The 23,094-nt window shown below is 40.8% G+C and overlaps 1 protein-coding gene across 2 annotated transcripts in view; it reads left to right on the top strand.

Moving 5' to 3' along the window:
- The first annotated feature begins 49 nt into the window (after positions 1–49).
- Positions 50–23,094, top strand: part of PPP3CA (protein phosphatase 3 catalytic subunit alpha) — a 168,067-nt gene continuing 145,022 nt past the window's right edge. Inside the window, exon 1 of one of the 2 annotated variants that reach the window (XM_057384978.1) lies at positions 50–660. In XM_057384978.1, the coding sequence (XP_057240961.1) occupies positions 603–660 (58 nt within the window). In that variant the 5' untranslated portion in view covers positions 50–602. Of the gene's footprint in view, positions 661–1,430; positions 1,552–23,094 lie in introns of those variants that run through there. The other variant, XM_057384979.1, reaches the window with a different exon arrangement.

Genomic DNA, 23,094 nt, shown 5'->3' with positions numbered 1-23,094 from the left:
GGGCCGGGCGGCGCGCGGGGGCTGCGCGGCGGAGCGTGTGCAGCGGCGCGCGGGGCCGCGGCCGGTGTCGGTGCGAGCCGGGGGAGAGACTCTGCGGGGGGCGGCGGGGAAGACACGGATCCGGATCCCGATCCACAGCGGCGGCCGTGGCGGAGGCGGCGGCGCGAAGGAGCCGGAGCGGCGCGCCGCGGAGGAAGGAAGCGCAGGACCGGCCGCTGCGTGTGCAACCTGGCTGTTAGTGCTGCCCGCGTCCACTCGCGGCTTTTCCTGCCGGCGCTGCCTGACAGCCGCCCGCCGCGGGTGTCGTCGCCGGGGTCTTTGGCGGGGGGGGGAAGAGCGAGCCGTCCTGCACAGCCCGGAGGCGTGATTGCAAGCGAACAATAATTAACTGGAGGAGGAAGAGGAGGACGGGGGTGGAGGAAGACGAAGGAGGAAGGCGCCGCGCGGCAGAGCCCAGCCGAGCCAGCGAGCGGCGGCGGGACGCGGCAACTTCGGCCGCAGCGGAGGAGCCGGAGCCGTGACCGCAGCGGCGGCCGCCGCCTCAGCCCCCGCCTAACCCTGCCCGAGGGGGGAGAGCCTCGCCGCCTCCCCGGCCGCCGGACATGTCGGAGCATAAGGCCGTTGATCCCAAGTTATCGACGACGGACAGGGTGGTGAAAGGTGGGTGCTGCGCCCCTGCCGCCCTTTCGGCCGGGTCCTCCCGCCGTGYCCCCGGCTGGGGTCGCGTCCGTCCCCGCTTCCCCACCCCGGGCAGGTACCGCGGGGCTGCCGGYGGCGCGGTCGCTGGAAGCGGTGGGCTCGGCCCGGGGGCTTGCGCCGGGCCCCGGTGGAGGGTTTGCGGCTTCCCTCGCCTGCCTGCCCGGCGCTACATTGCAGCATTTCCCCCCCTTCCTCCCCCCGCCGCCTCCCCCTCTCCGCCTTGAAGGCGCTGCACAGGGCTGGCGTGAGAGAGAGGGGGAGCCCCAGCTTCCTCCCCCGCCCCGGTGCCTTGGGGAGAGGAGGGCAGGGCTCAGCCCCCTCCCCCAGCCCGCCTGCTCCTTTGGGCATCCCCCCTTCTTCTTTCTCCTCCGGACTGCGCTCCCGGGAGCCCCCCCCCTCCCCCGCAGGCTGCGCCGCCGCCGCTTGTCACTGCCGTTCTGCTCCCCGCATGCAGCAAGGATGCCTGGAAACCTCCCCGCGCCGGCAGCCGGAGCTCCGCTCCCACACCGAGCGCCGCTGCGGGGGGACCGGTTGCGCCGCCCGGCTCTCCCCCGTGSCCCGCTCCCGCAGGGCCGCCCCCGCGCCACCCGCGGCAGGGATGCCGGGCGATGGGGCGGGCCGTGGGCGCGGGCCGCGGGCGCTGTGGGAGGCGGCGAAGGCTGCTTCCTCCTTCTTCTCCTCCTCCTCCTCCTTCTCCTCCATCGCCGTCTCTCGCTGACGGCCCGGCCTGCGTGGATGTGAAGTTATCCAGCGCGCGTACCGCGGCCGTGCTCCCGCGTGTGCGTGCAGATGTGCGTGAGGCTGCTCCGCACAAACACCCAGCGGCTCCATGATTTTCGCTCTGTTCCCGAGGTGTGCGTGCGCTGCCGGCCTCGGGCCTATAAACGAATTAGTTTGGGTTAACAACACATCGTGCCTCGCAGTGCAGACGAAGGTTTTATTTACTGGGGTGGTGCCTGATGTAAATTGCACATGGATATTTCTCARTGTGGATGAAGTGCACATGTATTTAATGGTCTGGGTTTTTTGTTTGGTTGGTTTTTGTTTCTTCCCTTCCGCACTGGTCWCACAGCCAAGTGTAAACAGCTCTAGTGTATTTCACCCAGTTAGGTTATAATCCGTAGGTCGGTGCAGGGTATTATGGTGGACAGCACAAATCCTGGGTGCAGCGTGCATCTGTCCACATCCTGGAAAGCTAGAAATGGAAATAGCCTTGAAATATGTACACTACTGTATTTATGTGAGTGTATGCCAGAATGAAATAGTGTAAATATTACTTAGGAAGACGTGTTATTTATTGTTTTGTGTTTATATTTACACTTAGTTTCTTTTACCTTTCCCCCTCTTCCTTCATTTTATGCCCCTCCAAAGGAAATTGTAGCTATTCAGATGTTGTAAGAAACATAGTTGCAAGAACTTTAAAATAATTACTTGTCAATTCACTTTTAACTTGTAATATCTAGAATAGTTACAATTTCAGTTTCAGTGTGTTATATCACACCAACAATAGTCTTAAAAGCCTGTGTTCAGCTGACACTTGTCTTGTGTAAAAACAACAAATAACTATCCTATCAGGAGAACTTAGTAATTATGTCTTTTTTTTTTATTTCCTTATTTCTTCTGCTTGGWCCTAACACATGGCCAAATGTCCTGATCTTTGCTGTGGCTGAACTTCCTTTTGCTTAAGCCAGTGTTCGCCAGGAATTATTTCAGTATTTGCAAAACCCTCAGTGATTTCAGCTTATCTAAATGTGTTTTGTCAGCAGTTGCTCTTTGCATTTTTCACATGTGTAAATGTCTCAAACGTCTAAACCCATTATATTTCTAAGAAAACTTAGCAGTATGTATAGTTAAATATTTTTATAATGCAACTCAAAGAGAAATCAACTTGGTTAAACTGAGTTCAGGTCTTGAACAAAAAGAAGATAGATGCTCCGTGGGTGTCCATTGCTAACTGTTCGTCTCAATGTCAGTATTTCAGTGTAGATGTGAAGATCTGCTTAACTGGTTCAGTCTTCTATTAAATATTGAAATCCTTTTAAGGTCTTAAAATAGCATCTGAAAAGTGTAGGATGCAGTAAACTGATTGTTAATAGGATTATTCTTTGCTGCATCATAGGCACTTCACACTGCCTTCATATGGACATTAAGGAAATCAAGAAAACCACTGGTGGTATTAGAGTTAGGAAAGATAACTGTTGTTTTTGTCATACAGGACATAATTTGTACCCTCTTGAGATRAACAACTGAAATGGGCTTGCAATGYTAAATTAATAAAGAATAATTAAATAAAAAGGTACGTTGTGAGCACCTCTATAAGTAGTTGAGTCTTTTTTTAGAGAGAATAAACAGATATTCTAACMTTGGTAAGGTATAACCTGAGAAAGCACCTTTTAAGTTAGAGTATCACAAAACCTTACTTGAAAAGGAAATGCTTTTAAAAYGTATGTGGTCTCTGGATTAATTTTTCCCCTCTGCTTGCCTGTGTGGATTTTCTTTTGTTTGTTATGTTTTGTTGATTTTTTTTGGTTTTTTTAAACCCTTTCTCTTGCTGGTGTGTGACAGGAGATGTTTCCTTCTTACAGTAACTCTGGACTGGCTGGTGAAAATCCTGGCTTGGCATTGTTACGTAACAGTGGGATGGGCTTGGGGGGATTACTGTTCCAGCAGATTTGTGCAAATTGCTTGTGGCTGAGAGCTGCTTCTTCAGGGAGTTGCTGTGGGTTTGGTTTTGTTTGCTTTTTTTTTTTTTTTTTTTTTTTTTTTTTGCTTCTAATGCTTAAAAAGCTCAAGTATATGGAGATGTGGAGTATTTTCATAGGTGAGGGTTTAATCTCACGCTCATTTTGCTTTGCTTTTTGAATTGTCTGAACTGTACTTAAACTGATTTGACTCAAAAATAAAACGTGCTTTTGGGATGAGGGGAGAAAGGCTTAGGAGCCCCTAATGTTTGTAGCATCCTGGTCTCCTGCCCAKAATTTACACTGTCATACAATGAACRGTGTAAAGAAGAAATTCAAGTTTGTGTGTAATTTTGWTTCCAGAAGCAAAGTGGCTCCTGTTAAAGTTGACAAAACTGTTTTGTTGAGCTAGAGGAAAACGTCAAATTAATCCAGAGATGGTTAACCAGTAATGGTTTGAGGGGTACTTTTCAGTTTACTCTSKTGCTCTCCTTAAGAYGGTRTGTATGTTGTGATGTAAATGACACRATTAATCTTTACTCTCTGGATTTTGTCCTCCTGTAGAGGAGAAACGCTTTGGTTTGTTGACTGCAGGCATAATAAACTGTGCATTCAGGACTTTGTTGGATCAAGTACTGTTGCAGGAGGTGCTGACTTGATGTACTTATGAACTGAAATTCCTTGCYGTTTTAAAAGTATGGTGCAGCTTACACTGGAACAGAACTGTTTTAGAAGCACCTGTTCTCCTTCAGGATTGAGGAAGCTGCTCCTCATCTGTGCTGCTTCTAGCTCCTGAGACTTGCCAGCCAGAGCTTGGGCTTGGTTGTTCTTGTGAAGGTAGGAAAACTTGTCCAGGAGAAACTGGACTGAGGATCCTAGCTCATTCCACATGGCTCAGCTSCCTGATGTCAACAGCTTTTGGTCACTGCTGACATTAGCACGATTTGAACCCCACTGATGGGGAGGAAAAGGATGTGTACCAYGTTACTTGACCTCCTCAAAGTATTTAGTGTTCCATGTACCTCTGAGGAATACTGCTCTAAAGCAGAGTCATCCTAAATAAAAACTTTGGAAGTCAACTGGAATAGTCATACAAAAAATGAAGTCAGTATTTCTTGGAAATCTTGCAGTTAGTTAGATACAACAACTGTTTTGATTTTTCTCTGGGCAGGTCAGATGGTTGTGTGCTTATGTGTGGGTTTTCTGTTTGCTTTGTTTTGTGTTTTTTTTTCTTAGAAGTGGAATTCTAATGAAATAATTCCATCTCAGCTGTTTAGAACGGTTGTATCCATGGCTTGAGATCCTTGGTGTTGGCAGTCTCTTTTCCTCTTGTGTGCTCCATGGGGAGGTGTACACAGTAATATCAGCAATTGACAACACACAATAAAACCAGACACCAGTCTCTGGTGTCTCTGAATTTCAAACTGTGTCATTGGTAATGCTCTCCTAATGTGCRGGCTGACAGTTATTTGTAATATAATAGGAATGCCAGCTCACAATCRATATGTTGCCATCAGTGTTAATTTCAGATTTGTGAGAGGTAAAATTGCTGTCAATAATGGAAACTCTAAACTTCATTGCTAATTCCCATTAGTCCAGGGAGACTTGTGTGTACTCACCAAAGGCTTGTGCTCCAGGCTGGAATCCAGCATTGGGGAATTGCAGAAGCCTGTCTCTTCCTCTGAATCAAGTGCAATTTTTTCAGCATAGATACATCCTGCAAGTGCTTCAGTGGTTTTTGGGTAATTGTGTTGACCTGAATGTCTATGATGTTGGTGGATTTGGTACATATTTTGGTGTAAATTTGAGTATTACTAATTTATGACAAGGACCAGGGTTACTTGAGTAGCTATAACTGTGTAATACAGTAGAGTAAATGATGATGTGCCTTTCTTTTGAGGGTGCTGAAGATTGTGTCTATGTGATCCTCATGAGGGAAAAGAAGGAATTGCTTTGTAGCTGTTCCTGTTGGCATAGGAAAGCTGACTTCACTTTACTTTTAATTAAATTATTTCTGTAAATATTTCTACTTAGGAACATGCTTGCTCTGAGGAAGCCTGCATCTGGGCTTAAGGTGTGTTATTAACTAGAGAATCTACCCATAGCTGTGCCAGAAAGGTGACACTGGTACAGCTGGGGATTACCTGCTCTCCCCTATCCACTTTTACCTTCATGTACCTTCAAAGGTACATCCACCTCAGTTTTAGTAACTCTGTCATTGCAAACCTGGTMCCTTTATGAAACAAGCCATGTGAGAGGCACCTGAGAGCAGAAAACCACCTAGTATACTTGGAGAGATACTAGGGTTGTTTAGGAAAGAAAACAAGGTCAGTGTGTTACGTGTTTTTATATGGGTAACTGATTTGTTCTTACTTCATGCTCAAAATGGAATTAATACTTGTAAGACCAGTAGATTTTATCAACTGGATGACACTTGGGTGTTGGCAGTCTTTGTATGTTTTACACTGTGTAAACCTRTATGTGTGTGTGGTAGGTGTGTAACACTCCTGAGGGATTATGAATGTGGTGGTGAGAAACTGAAACAAAACCAAAGTACAGTCTTTGATGACTATGTGTAATAAAGCCGGTGATTTATGAACTCACTGAACCTCTTAGTCATTAAGATCACTTTGTAAATAAGCCTTTTAGTGAAACAAGGCTTTTGCTGCATAGGCATAGGGGGAAAATTGTGCACATGCTGAAGGGTGCCTTCTTGCATAGTTACTGCTGCACTSCATAGGTGGGAGGCTTTTCTCATGCTCTGTATGGTGAGAGTGGCTTACTGAGCGTGGCAACTCATAGGATTGATATGAAGTGAGGCACAAAAAAACCTTTCATATACTTCTGAGTTCCAACTTGGCTAATGTTGTCTTCTGTTGCCTGCTCTTTTTGACTAAGCCTTGCAAGGGAGCTGGTGCTTTTAGTACCACTGGTGCTGGTCATCTTGAAAGAGGAKTACATCCTGGATCATATCAGCATTTAAACTACTTGGAAAATATGAGCCARTTGAGGTCATTTTCCATAGGGGGATGTTGTAGAGAATAGTTGTTTTCTCTCTGCTGTCCATTCCCAAATTGAATGGTATTTAMTTCCATTCATGTATCCCACTTAGAGATGATAGTCATTGCATGGATGTGCTTGCATTTCAGTGCAGGTTGTGGCAGGAAGATCAAATGCAAAATATATTTATTTTTGATTATATAATATGATATTTTAAATTATATTTTTGTAGTTCTACATGTCTAGAACACAGCACATTGTTTTATGTCTGGTATTTCTGAAGGGATTTTCTATCAAAAGTGATTTTGGGTAATGTAAATAAATGTGTGTAGCTTGGATACTCCCAACTTACCTTTTCTATTTTTTTCTGGTTTCTTCTGTTTTGCTGAATAGCTCCTACTTATAGTACAAAAGCAGGACTTTAGGTTAAATTTGATATTCCATTTAAATATGAATATTAATTTATCTTGGGCTTCTCAGTGATGTTGAAGCAGCATGTAGTGGGGGATAGTTTCTTCTTTATAGCTTCAAGGAATGTGGAAAAAAGTACTTCCTTAAGAGTATTTTAAGATGGAGAGATACCACTAAACACTTACTGTAAGCCTGCCATAAAAGAAGCCACARGTTTCTGAAGTAAAAGCCACTTCAAATCATCTGCACGGAAAGGTGCCTTCTTAYATTCTTTTGTATGTGGTTTCATGAATCAAATATATGCTGATTTCACAATTGGTTCTTCAGCTGAACACTGAAATAATTTCCTTTTCTCATAATCAGTCATTTAYCTTGACTTTCCCCCATAAAAGATCATTTTATGGCTCCTCAGTAATGGTGGAAAGTACCATCCCAGTTTTGAAAAACATGATACTGTATGTATCAGCAGCCTAAGTATATATGTTCATCTAAATGTGTGGCTCACTCAGGGGTTTGCCCCTTGGGTTGTAGATTCAGATGCATAATTGCTGGAGGTGGTGCTGCAGGTATGTACTTGCTGTTTTCTTGCAATTACTGAATGAAGGAAGAGRTTGGAAGATCATATGTTGAGAAATAGGGAGGCAAGTGCTATGACGGTAAATCATTCTTTTAAAGGTAAAAATCTGACCTGATTCCTACTGTATTTACTCCTCCCCTAGAAAGCTGCCACTGTTGAAATAACACCTCCAGGGTAGTAGCTCTTTGACAGTCACCTATGTGTATTTTAAACTGACTGATATCTCTATTTCTAAAAGAGCTTAGGCATGGTAATGTTCATACAGCAATACTGAGGAGGACATGAACATCTTATTTAAGATTGATTTTGGATGCCACCATCATCTCCAGCTAATTTCCAACTAACATGACTAATGTTTGGAGCTGGAGAGGAAAAAAAGAGTGGAAAGACACCACACATTAAAAATGATGGTTTAAATTAGAAGTTAGTTCTTGTGTGTCTGGAGGYTGAATGTGTCTAAGGTGTAGATGGCATCCTTTCACTTTAGTGTGTGCTTAACCAGTTACTGAAAACATTTCATTTGAGCATTTTCTATCACTCAAACTTCTTTCTACTTGTAATTAAAAGCTGTGCTCAACTTCTGTTGCAGCTCCCTTTCCTTCTCAGCAAGTTGGATTTTTAATGCTTTCTCCCTCTCACGTTTAATATGCCTTTTCTTCCTGTACTGCATTTCTGCAAACTCTTCTGTTCTTATTGCTCTTATGCTTCATTTCCTTATTGCTGAATATGTTGAGCAGTCTAAGTGCTGCCCGGTAGATTTGGATAATTTGGGTGCATGTATTTAATGCACGAGGTTCATGGAACAGTRTATCTTTTCTTTTGGTGCATCTGTAGGTGCCTGGGGGAGCCCATGAGAAGAAGGGAAGTACATTCTGCMTCTTGTCAGCCTTCTGTTGTAACTCTGCAGCCAGCTGCTGACACTAGCTTTCTTTTCAGTGAATAGCTCCACTGTCAGTGTGCTGCTCAAACTCTACCCAGCTTGTCACCGAAGGATGTCTCTATTCTGCAGCTCAGCTGCTGCTTGCAGCTTTCTTAGCAGTGATGTTGAAAACTCATAGCATGACTGTTACATTCAACTCATGTGGTTTGCAAAAGGCTCTGAAAACTAGCATGGACAGTGTGTTTTTTGGTGAACTTGGATAGGAGGTGGTATGGGCCCTCGTGYTTTGTTGTTTTTATAATCAGACATGGAAGTTAATTAGCAGTGAAAGGTAAGATTTGGTGAAGTTGGTAATACTTGAGAAAAACCCTGTGGTTAACCACAGATGAGTGAATTTTAAAAACCCCACCTTAAACTTCAGGCATAGAAGGTGCAGAACCTAGTCTGTATGGAAAAGAAAGGGAAAAGCTGTGCTAAAAATGGTTGTAGAAAATCTTTAAACAGTAATAGACTATTGTTTCATCTTTCAGATAGGCRTATCTGACTTAATAAAATCAAGCTTTCAAAATTAAAAAGTGCTGTAATAGGTTTAAACATGTACTGATGGAGAGACATATTCTCTTTCTCCATCCCATCTTTTAGAGGCATTAAGCTTGGGCATTTTATTGCATCAGATTCCTGCTGGCCAAARTACTTTGAATTATCTTGACAGTTGCACAATATAGAGCTGAGAGTGAAGGGAAAAARCTCCCTAGCTTGCTGCAGAAAAATTCTGTTACAATGTTTGTCTAGTACTTCCTAATTGTACAAAAAGATCAAGTYTGCACAATGTTGCCATAAGAAAGGAAGTGCACTTTGAGCTTCTGATTGGAGTGGTGAAAATAACATGTGTTAATTATGGGTTATCCAGATGTGATGTTATAAGACAGACAGTCTTATAATAGTCACTCTGGGCATTGTCCAGTAGGCTTAATTAATAGAATCCAAATGACAAGATTTTGRCTTCATGTAATGTGTGAAAAGGTTTTTATTTTGAATTTAGACTTATGTGAGTGTCTTTGAAGGTACGGTCTTTGAAGTGTACGATTTTACTTTTTAATTTTTTTTTAAATTTGCTGATACTGACAGATGGTTGCATAAAATGGAGTTTCAGTTTGTGTTTTGAAGTAACCATCATTTGGAAAAAAGTTCTTTGCAGTCCGGACAGACATCCCAAAGTGAGGAAAAGAGGCTCAGCTTCCAACTTGTTATCTGTTGCTATGTTTGGTTATAAGTACACGTTCAGCAATTTTTTTTCTGTCTTTCTTTGGATAGGGAAGCTTCATTTTAATGTTTTTTTTTTTATTGCAGCTATGTTTGTTACTAATTATTGAGTCCCAGGTTGGTGCCATGAAAATGGGCCTAAGTGGTGTATGTGTCCTATGGTGGAGGGATGGGTAAAATAACTTGTAGTTTCCTTCATGAATTACTGATTTTCTTGATAACTGYAGGGAAGATAAAAAAGCAGTGCAGGAGCTTGTGGTTTCTGTCTGGTGTAGAGCTTGTGATTTCTTTCTGGTTTGTAGCTCTATATGGATGATCTTGGAGGGGAAGACACATGGCTAGAGAGGAACCTATGCTCTTTCATTTTCGTGAGAATTGACATAAAATTATTTGAAATTGTATATGTTTCAGGTTCTGTGGAGATTTTTATGTGGGAACACATGCTTTCCCCTGGCATTTTCTCCATCTGTCAGGGAGTAATGCTCCATTAGAGAGAGTTGTATCTGAAAATTTTTTCTACATCGGTATATATATGTTTTTTTTTCTATTTTATCCTTTTCTTTGCATTTGTGTATTTGAATTTTTATGAAAAAATCTGATTTGGGTCATGTATAGCACAGCTAAAAATTAAAAGCTTCTGGATGGGGAAGCTTACCTTCTTGGCTCCAGAGAAAAGATGTTTCATCATCCTCTTTGAACTTGAGACTTCTAGTCAGCACCTCTATTCAAAAAAAGAAAAAGGATTTATTAGCTGAATTCTGTTTTTATTACTGGAAAAGACAATTTTAGTAATTTGATACCTGATATTTACCATGATTTTTTAAGTAGTTTAACATAATTGACAATTTGAATAAAGAACCATTCATACAAAATCCCTTCCTATCCCCCCYAAACGCTCAAAACCACCATGAACAGAAATTAAAAAATAAAATCAAGCAGAATCAAGCAGAATTTTTTAGTCTTTTTTCCATGATGCTTGCCAAGTTTCATTTGATGTAGATTACAATGGTCATACTGTGTTACAATCTTTGAAAAAGTGCAACTGGTCATTAGCTGCAATGACATGAGCAGCTGTAGTATTTTATGACAACAGCTGGGAACAATCTAGTTCTCTTCAATAACTTTCTTTTGTTGTTCCTTTCATGCCATTTTTAAAATGAGAAAGTGAGATTATTGTATTTGTTCTCTATTTTACACCTGGGATTTCTTCATAGGCAGTGGTGGCAATTACGTATCAAAATACGGCATTGCTGTTTGTGACTTGGAACATTTCCTTCTCCAGGATCTATTTCATAACCTGCTGAAATCTGTGGGAGTTGGGGTCTTTCATTAACTTGAGTAAACTGTGAATCAAGTTGTCAYCCTAGAATTTCTTATTGTGGCCTTCCTTTTTCAGTGCACGATTTCTCTTTGGTTTAAGCTGCTTTGTTCCATCTGATCTTTTACAGCATCAGCTCTTATTTTAAGAGTGACCCTTTCAACTTTGCAATGCTCTTCTTTCCCARGTGAGGAGGAACTTGTCTGTTTGTAGGTGGCTGGTTTGCCTTTCAGTTTCTCCTCTTCAGAAGTGTAATCTAAAATTTTTACTGTGTATGTACATATGGTTGTTCTTTATTGTTGGAAAACCAAGTGAAAGACTTTATGTATACATTTTCCTTCTGTGTMCCTTTACAAAGGAGTTTTCTTCAGTAATGAACACATTTGGGTCATAAAATCATTGTGATTACTGGAGGGGAGCGTAGTGGCATAACACAGTGTTTTGGGACTACAGATGAGGAGTTTGGGAAAAAGAAATGAAGAGCACAGTGGGCAGGGGTGGGTGTATTCAGGGCAGTGAAGTGTTACTAAGGGAATCTTGTGTAGTTTAGAAATCCAAAGCAGAGAGTTGTTTTGGGGCTGTTTTGCCTCATGAGCCCTGTTGGCTCAGGTGAGTATTTTGGAGGAGCCTGTGCAGCTGCTGGGGAACTTGACTCCCAGCATGCAGAGAGCTGGCAAAGGCAGTTGGTGAAATTTTTAGTCCTGTACTCTCTGCGTATAGCCCTAAGTTTGGTTTAGATTGTCAGAGAATGAACTTTCTGCATCTTAAAAGAAAAGTTTGCTGAGATAAAGTGCTTATAGTTTCTGTTAACCATAACAACTTTTAATCTTTTTGTCCTCATGTTATCAGTAACAAGGAAGGGGAAATTACTTTAGGGTTCTATGTTTTGAGTGCCCTGAGATAAGGTTACTTTTGGTAGATGGAGGRRAGWWKWKRASTYMWMWWCTYYCCATACWTGTACTACAAAAGGGGAAGAACCTGCATTYGCTGCAGTTGAGAGATCAGTTTAGTTTGTGTTTAGTTTGTTGACTACCTTATCAGATATGGGGTTTTTTCCCATTATCATTTAATCTCCTGCTTTCCACTTCACTGGAGCAATAGTRTATCCTTAATTTTTATGAATGATGTGTCAAAGTACCTTTCTCCATTGCTCTCACCACAAGCTCTGACAGTTCACAGATGCCCAGCATAGCTGCTGGAAGGGACCTCAGGAGGTCATCTGGTCCAGCCCCAGCTCTCTCAGCTTTTCATCACAGAAGAGATGCCTTAAGTCACCTTTGTGGCACTCTGCTGGGCTCTTAGCAATTGCTCCATATCTCCCAGTTTCTGTGTGACATAGAAAGGTATATGAAAGGTAATTTATACATRCAAAGAACTTTTACATTAGGGAATAGCATACTTTTATCCTTTTAACAAGCTACTGTTTCTTCCCTGGAGCTCTGAATCTCAGGTGATGCTTACCTCACATGTAAATACTGTTTGTTTACCACAGACAAGAAGATGATTATCACCATCATTAACAGAAATCTTAAGTGCATGTGAATTTTCTGTACACTATTAGCCTCACATCTTGTATCCTTGTATCTTGCAACACACAATATTTTCCTGTAGGGTTTTTGTGTCTTAGACGTACTGCCCATCAGCAAGTTACTGTGCAGATGTTTTTTTGGTTATAATCCAGTTGCTATGGCTTCTGAAAGTGTGTTAGACTCTTTGCCTTCACCCCTTGATTTATRGAGACAGAGGTTTTTATAGGTCATCGTAGAGAATTTGCCAACAGCCTTCTGGGCTGCACAATGAAAATTGTTGCCAGCAGATTGATGGAGGTGAATCCTCTCCTYAGCACTGGTGAGGCCATACCTGAAGTCTGGATTTAGTTCTGATTTCCACAGTATGGAAAAAGCCTGGACACACTGGAGCAAGTTCAGGGCTGGTCCACAGAGCTGGCCCTGGGACTGGGGCATCTTTATATGAGGAAATCTGAGAGCTGGGGCCACTGAGTGTGGAGAAAACAAGGCTCAGAGGGGCGTTATGTGGAAAAGCAGGTTGGAGGAAATGGAGAAATGGCAGCCAGGTGCTTTTCAGCAGTGCCCAGGGTCAGGGCAAGAAGTAACAGGCACAAATTGACAGCTCTCAGAGGAAGTGAGTTTCTGCTTTTCAAATACTAGCACAGGTTGCCCAGGGAGGTTGTGGAGTCTCCATCTTTGGAGTTATTCAAAAGCCATCTTGGTGGGGCTCTGTGCAGGGCTCTATGTGGCTCYGCTTGAGCACAGGTGTTGGTTGGACCAGCTCACCAACAGAGGTCCCTTTTGACCTCAACTGTTCTGTGATCAGGATAATTAACACTTGATCAGTTCAGAGGCCTTTTGACCAAACATGAAATACAGGAATCTCCATTTAAAAATGGGAAGTTATGCTTGCTAACAAGGTATTCTACAGGTAGAATGCTTTGTGTGATTGAGGGTTCACCATGTAAATAATTATCTTGGTATAGCAGCAAGATAATGTTTTACTGGAATGATTCATATATTTTTGAGTTGGTGCATCCATATGTAGCTAGTAGTGCTGCTGGCAAAATATTTGCACAAATCACTCTTGACAAGTTTCAGAATCTCCYGAGGATGTGCAGCTCTGGAGTTTGGTGTAGCTTGAAAGCAGGACAGATAGTGTGACTGCTGTACATCGCTTTGGGCCAGTGTAAGAAAAAGGGAAAGAAAGCTTCCAATTAAATCCTTCATAGTTATTACTGCCACTGCTTTCAATATGACCATCAGAAAGGTCCATTTTCTAATTACTGTAAGGAAGTAGTTATAATTTCCTAGTCCTTGATTCATCTGGTTTTTCCACTGTTGAATTTGAGTGTGATAGCAATTGTCTTTGAGCTCTGACACTCTGTGGCATTTTTTTTTCTTTGTTGCTTACTCGTGCTTATTTGTTTCCTTATGAAGGTGAACATTGCCCTTTAAACCTGACTAGAAATACCTGAATCTTKCATGTGCAGAAGTAAAAATCAAACCTGTGATAAGGGAATCTCTTGATGTAACAGAAAAKGAAAATAAGCATCTGGAAAAGTTAGAGGATGACAAAATTATGCTGACTGCTTCAGAAAAGTTAGTAGAGCAACCATACTAGAAGTTTTGASCAAATTCTGTAAATGGCATCACCTTCATGGATAATTAATCTGGATAATGGAGGTAATTTTTTTGTTTTGAAMGTACAACTTCCAGTGCTGCTCAGTTGACTAGATACATGTGAGGAAAAAGATAGACAGATACTGTAATTTAAAGCACGATTGCCTTGGTATAGTATAAATKATAATGTAAATTAAAATCTAGGTAACATATATCCCTCTGAAAGAAGTTTAATTGCATTTACTGTCTTTGATGCACAACAATAAGTGGGGAGAGGGCTTGCCTAGTGCCTTTGACATAATCGAGGAATCTTTGACTTAATTATCTGTAATTAGGAAAATGTAGTTCTGGAGAATTTASTGGTTGCCAAAAGGCAAGTAGAGTGCTAAAGATTTACCTCAAATATACTTAAAAAAAAAGGAGAGAAAGGTTTAACATAGATATCATGACCTGGAAAGATGATCCTGACAGCTAAACCCCACAAAGATGCTGAAGAGGTGCTTTGAACACATGGAAATGTAGAGCAGATGGGAAAGCCCAACAAGCTGCAGGTGCTGTTAAATAGCATGTGTTCACCTGCCCTGAAGCATGAATGGCTATTCCAGGGATATCTGTTGAGTTGTGCTGCAGGACATTTCTCTTGAAGTGGTTATGTCATCATCTCCTGCTCAGCTACAGCCATGCAAAGAGAAGGCTTTTTTAGCACAGTGGGTACCTCTCATAGTCATAAATCACCAGAGAAAGTTTTTTCTGTGGATTATATTAATGGGAAGAGATTTGACCATGGAGAAAAGGTTAATGTATAGCTGTCAAAATATGTCATTATTTCTGATGGGAGATACGTGGTGCTGGGATTTGTTGTTGAGAATCAACTGTATCATGATGCTCTGTTAAGTTAGACAAAAGTGWCTTCAGTTTGTGTCTTACTTTATCTGAACAGATGATGCAAGCTACTTCTAATAAATAATTTTATCAGCAAGTATGAACAAATTACCATGGTTTCATAATGCTTYAGGCAAAAAAAAGAAGCTTCAATATAACAAAACTGGCAAAACTAAATCCTGGTCCTATCATGATTCTCAGAGAATGAAGTGCTGTGGGATGGTGGTGGATTCTTTCTGTGCCTTGATGCAGGGCCAGAATTTTAACTGCCTCCCTAAAGGTTCAGCAGAAACATTTTTTGACTTAAAAAATGCAGGTTTTATCTTTGGATAAAGATAACTGGCAGCAGTAATAATACTTTTTCTAATGTGTARAGCAGCTGAATCAATGGTGAGATTAGATGACCTGTCTAGCCAGAAAATGCTAGAAAATCCTTTCACCATTGTGTTTTAACTGCAAAGTGAATTATTTTTTCTTGATTTTATGTTAATCCGGTACCATGGATTATTGTGGTGAAAACGTTTTCCTTCAAAGTGTTTCTTTTCCCTCCTGTGCATAATTCTTCTAGAAAAACTACCTTTTTTAAAAAGTGTAAAAGAACATTTATAGATAATAATCTATAAACATGGAATAATAGGTGGCAGCTATTTAACTACTGGAGTCCTTGCTGAAAGCAGTGTGTTGGGAGTTTGATTCCCCCTTCCCCCATCCTTCACCTTCTGGACATGCTAAAATAATACTTCTTGATGAGTAGCTGCTAAGCTTTATCAGATTTATTCTAAGTCAGGTAAGTCTTCTGAAAGTTTCAGCATGGTAGGGACCTAGAAAGGAGCAGGTTGGGTTAGCTCTGAAATATTCTGTGTTACAGGAGGCTGGGAAAGCAAGAGGCTGAATTTATTACTGGGTCAGTATACAACAACAGTCAGAAAGGATGCTGCTTGAAGCTAGGGAAAAAACAAGTGGAGTTCAAATTACCTTTTGTTTTCTGCTTCAGCATCTATACTTTTAAGTAATTCAAAAGAGTAAGGAGCATTAACTTCAGTAGTGAGGATTGCTGAGTGATAAATGGACCAGAGAGGATAGTTATTTACTCATGTCTGTATATCTGCAGCATTATAGATGCAGAAGTCTCTGTCAAAGGTCTAGTTTCTCTATAAGGAAACCATCAGAACAAAAAAGGTCCATGTAGGCAATGTGTTTGTACATAGTAAGACTATAATATCCTACAAGCATCTTCTTGAGATCAGCAGGTGCTTCCCAAATTCACTGCACAACTGGAAATAGAAAAAGCCTGGACGTTTGCTATTAAATGGTAAATATAAGGCATGCTGCTAGTTAGCTTCTGCTAGAACAGCATCCCCTGTTTGTCTGTGTGCCTGTTTCTGGTTCACTGGCCTTGCAGCAGAAGAGAAGTATTTGAACCAGAACCACTCTGTAAGGGAAAGGTGAGTGTTAAAAGCTTTCTGCTTGAAACCCCACCATTTTCCTCTGTAGCATTTAACTTCCCATTCTGATAGGGAAATAGCTGTGGGTAGTTGTGTTGCCAGGCAGGTCTTGCAGAGGCAATAGCATTAATATTTTGTGCTGTTACTGAATAGATTCTGAAGCTTTAGGAGACTTTTTGCCTGTTTTCAATCCTGTAAGAGTCTTGGGTCTCAGGTTTCTAACTAATTCCCAAGTTAACCAAAATGAATGCCTTTTGACCATTATTAAAAAAAAAGACAAAAACCTTAGAAAAACAAAYCCCTCCCCCCAAATCAGCAAATGCCTTAGAAAAAATCATGCATCTGTATGTGACTCTCTTTCTTCTGTGTCTTTTAATAAGCAGATTTGGAGTCTCCATTAAAAAAAAGGGATGTTTTCTTGCTTTGGTGATCTAACTTCTATAAAACCTGTGCTAATACAGACTGTTTAATAATAATAATAATACTAATGATACAGTTTAATGTCATGCTGCCCTTCTCCTGTACCACGAAAGTGGTGATGACTGGAATGCATGTCGTCAACTTCTGTAATCAGGGTACTTGAAATATTTACAATACCGTGATTACAGTAAAGCTTCTTATGTACACATAAACACACACTGTAGCTGCCTTATATATTTTAGCCTTTCAAGTTTACATCCTCATTTGTCTCCTRTTCTTGGTTGGGGTTTTGTTAGGTTTTTTTTTTTGCTGAAGTGCTTGGCAAAAATGAATAAAACACAAAAGTCTTTATCTGCCATGTGAGGTTTGCCATGCGGACACTTACAGAATATCCTAGTGAAATTAAAAAGGAGAAATGAGCAATCATGCAAAGTTTGAAGATTTTCACAGGCCAAAGCCAAATGTTCCAATGTCTACTGAAGCTGCCAAATTCTGTTTTGGGGGGCTGTCTGTCAAGAGTCTGAAACCTTTTCATGAATCCTGTGAATGGAATTGAGCAGCAGGGGTATAAATGCTATAACACATTTGCTGGAAAGGCTTCTGGAAGGACGCCTCAAATGGCCAGGACTAACCTACAAAACACTGCCCATCCATGTTATTTTCAGTAGGTATGAGATGCAGAGGAGTTTCAGGGCAAGACTTGTTGGTCTGATACAKTTTGTTTCTGTTGTGTGCAAGAGCTGTGACCAGTTGGTGCCATGCTTGGCTAAAAAAGACCAGTGCTTTGTAGACACAACTCCTACTTCTTGTTTCAGGYCCTGATAGTCAGTCCAATGGGAAATAATAAGGTATCCCAGAATAATTACARCTGCAATATTTCCTGGAGGAATGACAATGTGCCCACCCAGTGCCGGTCAAAGAAACTTGGATCACTCCTTACTGGGGTTCTTGTAGAATCTTTTATGCTGAAGTCTGGTGCTCCAAAATGCAGCAGTTGTAAGTGGTTTTGCTTCTCTGCCATGAGGGCAGTAGCCACAGCAAGAGGATATGTGTTTTTGCTTTATTGCTAGACTGAAATTKTGGAATGAAGTCCTCCTTTTTCCTGCTGGGATGAAGTGTGATCCTAGATCTTATACTCTTATGTGTAAGACATATTTATGTTTGACCTTTCCTTTACTCATGCGGTCTGTAGTCTGTTTCAACCTGGGTGGTTTCATGTAACTTGTACCAAAAGTGAAGTGCTTTTTTTTCTTTTTTTTTTTTTTTTCTTTTGCTTGCTCCTCTCCCTATGGAAAAGGAAAAATTCAGGGCTTTACATTGCAGATCCTGATTGCTGTTGTTTAATTCAATTCATCTTCTTTGTGAAAAGAGGATGATGTAAGAACAGGAAGTGAAGATAAAACAAATATTGTTAGAAATCATGCATGTGTGGCCCTGTAACTTTTGTCTTCCTTCAGAACCCAGGGTTTCTCTTTCATGCCTGGCTGACAGATGTGCCCTACCCTGTTGGGCCATGCAGTCTGTCTTCCCTAACAGGCTGCATCAGGTTTTTTTTTCATCTCTTTTTTGAGAATTTCCAATTTTGCTGGCCTTTTTTTGTTTTGTTTTTTTTAGGTGTACAATCCCCTCCCCCAAAGATTGCCTTTTGTATGCTGATGTGCGTAAACTACCTCAAGGTTTTCTTAAAGAATAGTGGAAGCAAGCCCACTAGTCCTCCCAGGAGGAAAGTGCAGTGAGGTCAGTGGTATTCCTTTTACTTCCCTTTGGGTTGTGTTCACTCCTATGCCTTGTAAAACAGCCAGGAAGATTTGTCACGAATCATGTTTAATGTCTTCTTGTGCAGAGCATAATCCAATGTGCACTTTTATTTTCCTTGCAATAAGTCTACCAAAATCCCAGCAGTAAGAGTCATGAATATAATTTTATTCTTCTCATTTAGAATCTTAGTGCCCCAATCTTCTCATTTAGAATCTTAGTGGCACATCAATATTACTCTCAAAATAGTGCCACTTGCTATTACCTGTGTGCTGAAAGCATTTGATTTGGCATATATCTGTGTTCTCCTTGTACAGTTTTGACTTTTTCTTAATTTAAGGCATRTATGTTCCCTGCCACTTCCCCTCAGGTGTGGGAAACATGATCTCCACAACTAGGATTCTGGAGCAAAAGCAAGGTTTAATCTTTAAATGGGAGTATACTGTCCAAATATGGTGAGGTGTTGTGTTTTCAGTAGCAAATCTCTTCTTCATCTTCTCTAGAGCAGTCGCAGTTTCTCCTTTTTGTCTCTTTTTTAACTGGAATATTTGTTACGTTTTATTAACTTTGCTTGAATTGTTATGGATGGAAAGTAGTGGAGCTGCGTGCAGAATAAAAGTTTAGAGTCTGTTAGTAAACATTAAGAGTTTGTTGCTTTTGCAGCAACTTTTGTTTTTGATTGCTCTTCTGTCTGATATAACTTCACTGAAATCCGGAGTCTCTCTTTACTGGGAAGTGTGTGAAAGGCCAAAATGGCTCATTCAGACAATGACTCAGATGTGCAGTCACTTAACTCTCCAAAGGCTTTGTTGTATCTTAAAACAKTGTGTACACTGCTCTAGTGTATCCTCAGACCTTGAGGATGTTCATGGRCACTCAGCCAAATACAGATTATCCCGACCCTTGAAAACTGCTTCTATCCCAGTATAGTTAGCAGTAATTTGTTTTTATATAGCAGTGATTAATTARGACAGTCTCTGAAAAGCCTCTTAAAATCTTAGAAGAGGTTTTATTTTCTTTAATACATACCTTCTTAAGACAAAGTGATTATTCTTTAATATCTGAACCTCCTGTGGTGATTTTCCTCCCCCAAGAAAATCTGTATGGAATTCATAGAAGAGCTGTATATGGAGAATAAATTGCACACAWCTTCTCAGAGAAAGTGTTGTTAAAAATTGAAAGCATCATTAATTCCACCATTAGGGAGGACTACTAAGAAATAGTTCATACTTTTACCTTGATCAGGTGCTGACAATTATAAAAGTGATTTTGCATTTCAAGTAGAAGTTGACATTGTTACTCGTAAAGGCTTATGACTCGTGCATTTAATGAAAAGAAGGACCAAGATTTGCTGTTTGCAGAACAGCTCGYTCTGTGGGTTAGACGATGGCTTGCAGAGGGATGGGTTGTAGTGTTTGGGGAAGAGACCTTGTCCCATTTTATCTTTCCTTACAGTTTTGTCCCYTGCTTCTTCCCCTTCTCCCCCCACTTTTTTCTTTTTACTGAACTGTGTCGATTTGTGACAAAGACAATAACAACAAAGTGTGTTGAAAGGTTGGTGTTCTTTGAGATCCAGTGCCAGAAAGCTTTTGGAAAAATACCTAATTTTAGCATGTACAAAAAATCAGATCAAATATTATGTGAGAGACTACTTCCATTTTGGTCACTACGAAAGAGGAGAAAATTATATTCTTATGACACTTTCCTAGCATATAGAATTAAAAAGACAGGTTGTGTAGTTCTGAGTTGGGATTCCTCTTATATGTGTGTCTCTTTTAAATTACTGTTGCTTTTTTAAACCAACTTTCCATCTAAACTCAATTAGATGGAAATAAGCTGAAGGGGTATTTGTGGATGTTTATAGAACTTCGTCAGCATTTCATACTGGAGCAGTATTCCTAAGCCTCTGCATACTGGACTGGACATTTCCTTTCCTTTCCTCCCCTCCTTTTTGTTGCTTGCTGATGCAGGTTTGCACACATTGGCTGTGGTGCTCCCTGTGCTGGCAGTCAGTCCTGCCTAAATGTATCAGATAAGCAAAACAGTTTATAGAGAACTGAGTAAATTCACTTAAAGACTGGTAAATAATGTTTGCCTTATCTCTGTTAACCTAAACAGTTTGTGTAAATGGCTGCCAGTAAATGATCTTCACCAAGTTCTATGAAAAGAAAGTATTTAGTTTTAGATTAGTTCAAGAGGCCAACRGGAGTTTRCTTGTCTGTGATGGTAAGTTCTCARATAAATCACAAAATCATATATGGGTGGTCTTGAGACAGGTTARTGAAATGTAGTAGGAATCTTAAACTCAAATAGAAGACCGAGTTGTTTTTTTTATTCTTAAAAGGCTAGTTATTTTTCCCAAGATGATCTGGTGTTTTACGCAATTTGTTACTGAAAACTAAAAAATTTCAATATGCACTTAGAATGATTAGAGGAATAATTTCAGTGTAGTGCTTTTGCATACATCTGAAAGATACTGGTGTTTGATACTTTGTTGTTTTGTAGAAGTGGAGTAGGATGAAAATGCTTTTACCTGCTGATATCTCAATTTCCATGGTCAGCTGAAAGGATAATTAAGAGGCATAGTATCCTATCTGTGAGGGAGACATAACCCTTGACATTTCTTTGCAAAGCCTAGAAGATGACCTGTTTTCTCAGGGGCTTGCCTAAAGCCAACTGCAAAATGCTGGTTTAGTAACTTAATGATGTATTTTTGATAGAGGTCTTATTCAGCTCATTGTGTCTTGCTGATTAATATAAAAGTTGTAATTATTTTTAAACTTTGGCATCCAGTTGCTTTACCTTTGTGATATGAAGTACTGGAAACATCTCTCACATCTGTTTTCTCCTGATCTGTGAAATGCTTTTGATTTTATAGTTTATTAAAAAAGCATGTTTTAAATGAATTCTGCTACCTATCCTTCTGTAGGGGATGGAGGGGATGTATCCTTCTGTAGGAGATGGCCAGGATTTCTGAGCTATTGGATCCCAGTAACCTCTGCTTGTCAAGAGTATCTTAGTTGTAGGACTTGCTCCTCATGGCCTGGCTCCTCCTCTGGTGCTGTAACCATTATTCATATAACATAATACAGGTCAGGGGACTCTCACTGAAGGCTATGAAGGATCTGTGATCCTCTGCATGGGGTAGGATTTTTAAAAGCCTCTGTGCCATTTAAAATGTTTTTGTTCTTGTAGAAGAAGGAAAGACAGAAGCTGAAGGGTCTTGTGCTTTTTCCTTCCCAACATGAAATTCATTAGCTGATTGCTAAAACTTAGAGTGATTTCATCTGTGATGCAAGGCACAGGTCTAACTAACTAAAAAACTAGAATAACTAACTGTTAAATATCTATTCTAAAATGAAGAATCATAAGACCATTTTGTAGAACATCCAATAGCACATCTGAAAATTGTCAAGTATAGCTATGGATGTGCTTGYCCCTTTTTATTGACTTGTATAGTTGAAAAACTGCGGTAACTTCTTTAAAAAAAATTCATTGGGTTGAACATTTCAGTTTTTTAAATGGCTAAGTATTATATATGAATGAGAATATTTTCCAAAGATGAAGTGTATGAAGAAGTCATGTGCAATTTTTAAAAATCAACAAAAGAGGAAGTAGACTTGTTATATTGTCTTTTAAATGGAATATTCTGTACATTTTGGATTCACACAGTAATCTTTCTCCTATACTGGAAACTCCTGAATGGATGCAGAGCTGCCCTTGCACTGGAGCATTTGTCCCCCTGTAGGGACATTTCCTTGCAAATCTCATTACCAGTGTTGTTGTAGCAGAACTTTTCTCTAGCTGTGTGCACAGAATAGGCTCTTGTGACTTTAAAATATCATCCTTACTGTTTATGAATGCAACACTGAGACTGAGGCCTCTGTAAATAGATCAAAATCCATGTTTGTGGGTGGGAACGTGTGAGGCTTTATGGTGTTTTTTTAATCYGGTATCTTGAGACAAGCAGCTGCAGTGCCTCTAACATCGCTCAAAGAGCTGCAAAATTGAATTAATCAGACATGCTTCTTTGACTGATGTTTAGAAACTAATAGCAASCCTGTCATTTCCATGGTCAGCTGAATTTCACCCAGCTGGAAATTCCAGTGCTCTTCTCTGTTCAAGGTGGAGAAAGCTGAGCCACTGACAAGACCTTTGCCTGTTGACCTTCCKCAGTGATTTCCACCTTCCCTGGGGAAGGAATTCCTGCTCACTGAGGGGTGAATTATTTGGTCCCTGTATTTGTAGGAGTCTTCTGTAATCCTGGACAATCCTGATTCAGGGGTTAGAGAGTGAGAGATCTGGGCTTCCAGATGGGGCTTTTTTGCATCCATTTCTCTTTTTTGGGCCAAAATAATCCAGGCTGAACAGAAGTTACATTTGGCATGATGATTTGTGCCTCATTAGGATTGTCATTTTAAAAAAAAAATACAGAGTCTACATGTAAGGGAACTTGCAAGAAGAAGAACCAAAAGTAAAATTTTTTAGCTAATCACAAAAGACCAACACTGTTTTCTACTGAAATTACAAWGCTAGCAAAACTTCTCATCGTCTCTTTATATGAGTCAGCAGTGCCATGGCAGCCAGGAGGGCCACCCATGTCCTGGGAGCATCAGGCACAGCATCACCAGC

The sequence above is a fragment of the Malurus melanocephalus genome, unplaced genomic scaffold (assembly GCF_030028575.1).
Source record: "Malurus melanocephalus ecotype Western Australia unplaced genomic scaffold, MMel_1.1 scaffold_764, whole genome shotgun sequence".
In the NCBI taxonomy this organism is placed as follows: domain Eukaryota; kingdom Metazoa; phylum Chordata; class Aves; order Passeriformes; family Maluridae; genus Malurus; species Malurus melanocephalus.
Note: the sequence above shows the minus strand (reverse complement) of the source record. Positions and strands in the feature narration are given on the sequence as shown.